Source organism: Solanum tuberosum, unplaced genomic scaffold, assembly GCF_000226075.1.
Source record: "Solanum tuberosum cultivar DM 1-3 516 R44 unplaced genomic scaffold, SolTub_3.0 scf00384, whole genome shotgun sequence".
Taxonomy (NCBI): Eukaryota; Viridiplantae; Streptophyta; class Magnoliopsida; order Solanales; family Solanaceae; genus Solanum; species Solanum tuberosum.
The window spans coordinates 551568-557260 of NW_006239308.1; the positions used below are offsets into that span (position 1 = coordinate 551568).

A 5693-nucleotide genomic window follows, 5' to 3' on the forward strand; every position below is an offset into this window, starting at 1 on the left:
AAAATAGAAGGGGGGGGGGGGGGGGGTTACACTTCCATTAAGTTCTTATATAGTTGTAAGATATGTTCAGTGTTATTCTCCATCTAGAACTTCAAGAATATATATATATATATATATATATATATATAGAGAGAGAGAGAGAGAGAGGACATAATATTTTTGTAAATATTTAAATGTAATTAAAGACTTACTTGATCTTTATGTAGCGGGAAGAAATTTGTGGTAAGGGTAAAGGACATGTCCTGGAACAACCATATCTAGTCAAATATTGTCACATAAATCAAAATACAAAGAAGAGTAATACATAAAATTGAAAGTCATAGAATTAAACTCACTGTTTATCACATGCAACCAAAGTGAACCAAATGGGATGTACTCTTTCATTAACTACTCTTGTACTACCACTGATTGTACCTCCTTCTATCTCAATAGCAGCTTCAACTTGTGCCACATTAAGATTTGTTCCACCACCACCATCACCATCACCACCACTGCTAACAGGAGGAGGAGAAAGAGGATTATTTGTTTCTTTTTTCTTTCTTCCACGTCGTCCCTTTTTCCCTTTTCCTTTATCAGTATTATTATTATTACTACTTGATGGTGCTTCTATAGATTGAACAGCATCTAGTTTTTTAACAACATTTTGTTGTCTAACTTTGTGTTCCTTAACTGTTGGTGAAGGCACATACTCATCGTCTTCTTCATCATCATCATTGTCTTCCTCATTTTCATAATCATCAAGATTAAATTGTGGAGTACTACTAATGAACTTTGGAACTGGTTCTTCTGAATTGTCTAAGGTGTCACCTTTTGTTACCAATTTGTTCAATGGTTCCCATACGTCATTGATCCCATATAATGGTTCAATACTTTTGTTTTTCTTTGAAGACTCAGCAGCATAAGCAATACTCTCAACCTTCAACAAGTGATCACAAGAGTTACTACACTTTTCATTCACTAAGAAGATTCAAAGTATTTAGAAAAAAATTAAACGAACAAGAATTCAACATATAGTATATATATATAGTGTAATTTTTTGTTAAGAGTTGTCAATTGACTCCCTTTGGATGAGGATAGATCTGCCTCATCGATCTTGGTCCAACAGTCAACAAAATGTTTAGAACTTATATATACCTATGTTGAGAATGAGTGTGATCCACATATGTGCATAATTTGAATAAAAAGTATTGGTATAAGTTGAACTCACATAATCCAGCCTAGATTTGGCTCGAATTCCAACCAAGTCAATTACTTTCACCTTGAACATTAACTAGTTGTTCAAACTCTTTAATGACTAGACAAGAAATAATTACCTAATACTAACATATGATCGGCCTATGATATTCAGACTCTTTAAAAATGTCAATGAATGTGTGTCAAATTCTTCAAAAGTATAGTTTATTTTAGAAGAATCCAACTCAAGTACAATGTTAAAAGTAACAACTTAGCATATGACTAATTCATACCTGTTGTTTATGTTGAGTAGCTTTGCCCGAAAGAAGAGGAATGCTTGAACTTTCTGGCTGATTAGTTCCCTTTATCTGATTATATCAATTAAAATTGCATTTTTCATTTTAGTTTGTCCCAAAAAAAGAACTATTTTTTTCCACATAACTACAACTATTACAATCTCCCCCGCCCCCCTCAATACCAAATACGTTAAGGTCAGCTATATGATTCGTCATGACTAAAACATAAAATAGATTTCAATTGTACCTGTTGTTTATGTTGAGCATCTTTGCTCGAAAGAATAGGAATGATTAAACTTCCTGGATGCGTATCTCCATTACTCAGATCAACATCATTAGCATTATTTTGTGAACTTCCTCTTCTTCTTCTTCTTCCTCTTCCTCTTCCTCTTCCTCTCCCCCTTCCAGTACTACTACTCGAAACGTTGTCCTGATTTGAAACTTGATCATCAACAAGTGGTGTAGTATTTACTATGGAAGAAATCAATTTCTCCTTTCTCCTTGAGCTTGTAGCAATCACAATAGGAGCAGGAGCAGGAGGAGGCGATGGATCAATGAGCATTTCGACACTATAATTAAGATCAATATCCTCACGAGCTAACTTTTTGGGTTCGTTTTTTTTGGATTTTTCTATTAGTCCAAGCTCAATTAATTCTCTTCTTTTACTTGAGAATATGTCTCTTATCCCTTGGAGTTGGTGATCAGGCCTGTAAAATTAAGTATTATAAGGTTATATCAATACTTAAATTTCACACACACACATATATATATATATGGAACAAAATTACAGTTCCTCCTACTTGTTCGAGAGAAGCTAAAGTCAAATCTTGTACTTGTATTTAAAATTTTACTTATAATATGTACTCCATTTGTCTCAAATTATGTGAAAGGGTACAGAGTATGAAGATTGGACTATGAATTTGGATATAAATTCTTTAATTTTTTAAAAATGAAATGTATATATATATATTTTAAAACTACACGAAAAATACTCCAAATCAATATAGTTAATGAATCAAAATATGTTTTGTGAAATTTTTTTGACTCATCAAATAAGAACACTAAAACATAAAAATAGGACTGAAGGAGTATAAACAATGTATCCATACCATCTAATGCTGCAACATGTGCCTATGGTCAACACAAGAAAATCAAAATACTTAATTTGACTAAGAATTTGTGTGCAGATCGTTCAAATTTTTAAAAATAAAATTGCATATTTGAAAATTACACGAAAAATATTGCAAGTCAATATAGTGAATGATTCAAAGGAGAGAAATCTATAGTTAAAGAAAATATTATATGACTCCACAAATAGTAACACAACCATAATAAAATGAGACAAAAGAAGTATATAACTCTCTCCATTTTACTTTATGTGATACGATTTTCATGCTTTTTCAATAAAACTTACTTATTGGAAGCTTAAAAAAAAATATACATCATTACAATTAATAATTCAAAATATTTAAAGCGGCAAATAGTATATACCTGAGTTTATGCAAGGGAGCAACACCTAAATCCATACTGCATTCTGGACAAACATTCCATTTTCCTTTTGATATCTTCCTCGTAATGCATTTCTTGCAAACTGTTAAAAAAATACTTAAAATAAATTAATCAAATTTCATAGAAAAACCCATAAAAATAAAGAAATTTGACATGTAATGAATTAAAAATAAAAAGTGACAAGAAACAAAAAAAAATGTTGAACCATATTGAAACAAATTGATCATACAGGAAAGTTAATAAATAAATTGTTTAAATCAAGAAACATAATATGTACTAAGTTCATGTATAAAAGACCTAAATCACATAAACCTTGAAAATGACACAAATTCTATTGGAAATCCTTGGAAAGAACGATTATAAAAAAATTTAAAAAATCAAGATCATTAATTCACAAGATCAAATGATTTATCAAAATTCCTAATATAAAAAAAAAGAAATCCCCAAAATCATAAATTTAAATTTTAAATTAAAACAAAAACAATGAAAAGAATATTTAAAAAATTAAAAATTTCAAGATCATGAAATCACAAATACAAATGATTTATCAATATCACTCAAATAAAAAATGAACCCCCAAAACTACATTTCAATTAATCTTTTTTTAAAAAAAAAAAACATCGGAAAGAACGGAAAAAAAAAAGTAAAACTACATTTGATGATATGCAAATATAGAAAGATTGTTTCGATAACTCCGCCTCTTTGAGAATAAGAAAAATATCGGAAAGGACGTAACTAAGAAAATAAAAAATTCAAGATTATGAAATCAGAAGTACAAATGATTCATCAACATCACTCAAATAAAAATGAACCCCAAAAAAATTACTTTAAATTTATCTTTTTAAGAAAAAACATTGGAAAGAACGAAAAAAAAATCAAGATCTTGAAATGACAAGAACAAATAATTTATCAAAATCTTTGAAACTAAAAATAAAGAATCCAAAAAATTACAACAACAACAACACACACCATTACTCTCACAAAGGAGGGTTTAAGCCTACCGACCGCAGAGATAAAAAGATTATCTCGATAACTCCGCTTCAATAAGAATAATAAAAAACAATGAAAAGAACATAACAAAGAAAATCTGAACATCAAGATCATGAAATCACAAAGAACAACTACACCACCACAACAACAACAACAACACCACACACCATTACTCTCACAAAGTAGGGTTAAGCCTACCGACCGCGGAGCTAAAAAGACTATCTCGATAACTCCGCTTCAATGAGAATAATAAAAAACAATGAAAAGAACATAACAAAGAAAATCTGAACATCAAGATAATGAAATCACAAATACAAATAAGTTATTAACATCACTCAAATGAAAAAAATAAACCCAAAAAAGAAAATTAAAAATTTTCTTACATCTATGACAGCATTCTTCAATAATTGTGACATCTTTGCATAGCTTTTTGCAAATTCCACATGTCAAAACACTCTTCAAACTAGCTAGACGTTTATGAAAATCATCCATCTTCCTTCAAACACTGCAAAAGAAAAATCTAATGAAAAGGAAACTAAAATCAAATATATTTTTTCCTTAATTATAACATATACATTCCAATTTTTGCATATAAACCATATATTAAGAAAATCATACAAAGAGAAAAAAATTAAGTACCTTATTTTGTTGATGCTTGATATAGAAAAAAAAGAAAGAAAGAAAGAAAGAAGGATATAAAGAAAAAGGGGAAGCGGCAGGTTTTGCCGTTTTGGGGAAGAAGTAACAAAAAATTTAAGAAGTTTGAAATTTTTGGATTGTTATAATTTGGATAATTAATAGGTGTGAAGAGGTTTTTTGAATTACAAAAAATAATGATAAGGACAAAATTAGTTTTATGTTAATAATAATAATAATAATAATAATAGTGAAGCTCAACTATTTCTTCCATGGCTTTTAATACCATGAATGATACAATAAAACTTCACCCTTTCTAAGTTTTAGTGAAGAACCTATGTATACTATGGGATTTTCTTGTTTGTTTTACCCTATTCTTTTTGTTGGATTATTCCTAGGCCAATTTACTTACTACTCAATTTTTATCGTTGAGTATATGTTGTTTTTTATCGATCAACTTGTATGATGGATAGTCCTATATTGAGGCAAATCTATAATTTAAAGTTGATGAATTTTTATAAGCGACTTCTAGATTGTGCGAATCATGAGATTATTATTTTTAAAACTACCTGGTTAAAAAATGAAGTAAGCAATGTAAGTCACGTGGAGTGAGTTTTGTGCCAGCGAGAGATAATCATTAAGTAGGCGTTTGGCCATGCTGATATGGTATCGTGAGATGGAATCAGCGTTTGGACATGCGATTTTACGCTGATTCCATATCATGAGAAGTGATATCATATTCTCCAAAAATCATGATATGGAATTATATGGTGATTCCATATCATGATTTGAGATATTTTAATACAATAATTGATCCATGAGTTTATATTTTGTTAAAACAACCCCACATTTATATCTACTAACCATTTATTTCATATGTAAATAAAATTTATAATCACATCATTACTTTTTAAAATTTATTATTCTCACCGACATAAAATTTATTATTCTCACCAACATATAGTCACTTTAACTCACACCTCATGATTGTCAAACTTTCCAACATTCACTTGAAACAATTAACTAGCATGTTAAAATAGTTGCCGAGGCAATTAGCAAGATGGCACCAACATTTATACAACCAAAAAA

The 5693-nt window shown here is 29.5% G+C and overlaps 1 protein-coding gene across 1 annotated transcript; it reads right to left on the reverse strand.

The window, feature by feature from the left end:
• Positions 1-331: 331 nt before the first annotated feature.
• On the reverse strand, positions 332-4460 carry LOC107057836 (E3 ubiquitin protein ligase DRIP1-like). Its single transcript, XM_015302859.1, has 6 exons — positions 4352-4460; positions 2961-3060; positions 1717-2176; positions 1467-1541; positions 690-916; positions 332-491 (listed from the first exon to the last, which is right to left on the reverse strand). The coding sequence occupies exons 1-6, from the start codon at positions 4458-4460 to the stop codon at positions 332-334; spliced, it is 1131 nt and encodes a 376-aa protein (XP_015158345.1).
• Positions 4461-5693: the final 1233 nt, after the last annotated feature.

What these genes read in the sequence shown, in the direction of transcription:
- LOC107057836 (XM_015302859.1), bottom strand. Translation starts at nt 4,460, where the DNA reads ATGGATGATTTTCATAAACGTCTAGCTAGTTTGAAGAGTGTTTTGACA. An exon ending in CTACTCAACATAAACAACAG is followed by an intron (nt 917 to 1,466) that starts GTATGAATTAGT and finishes CACTTGTTGAAG; the next exon opens with GTTGAGAGTATTGCTTATGC. An exon ending in GATGATGAAGAAGACGATGA is followed by an intron (nt 492 to 689) that starts GTATGTGCCTTC and finishes TCCTGTTAGCAG; the next exon opens with TGGTGGTGATGGTGATGGTG.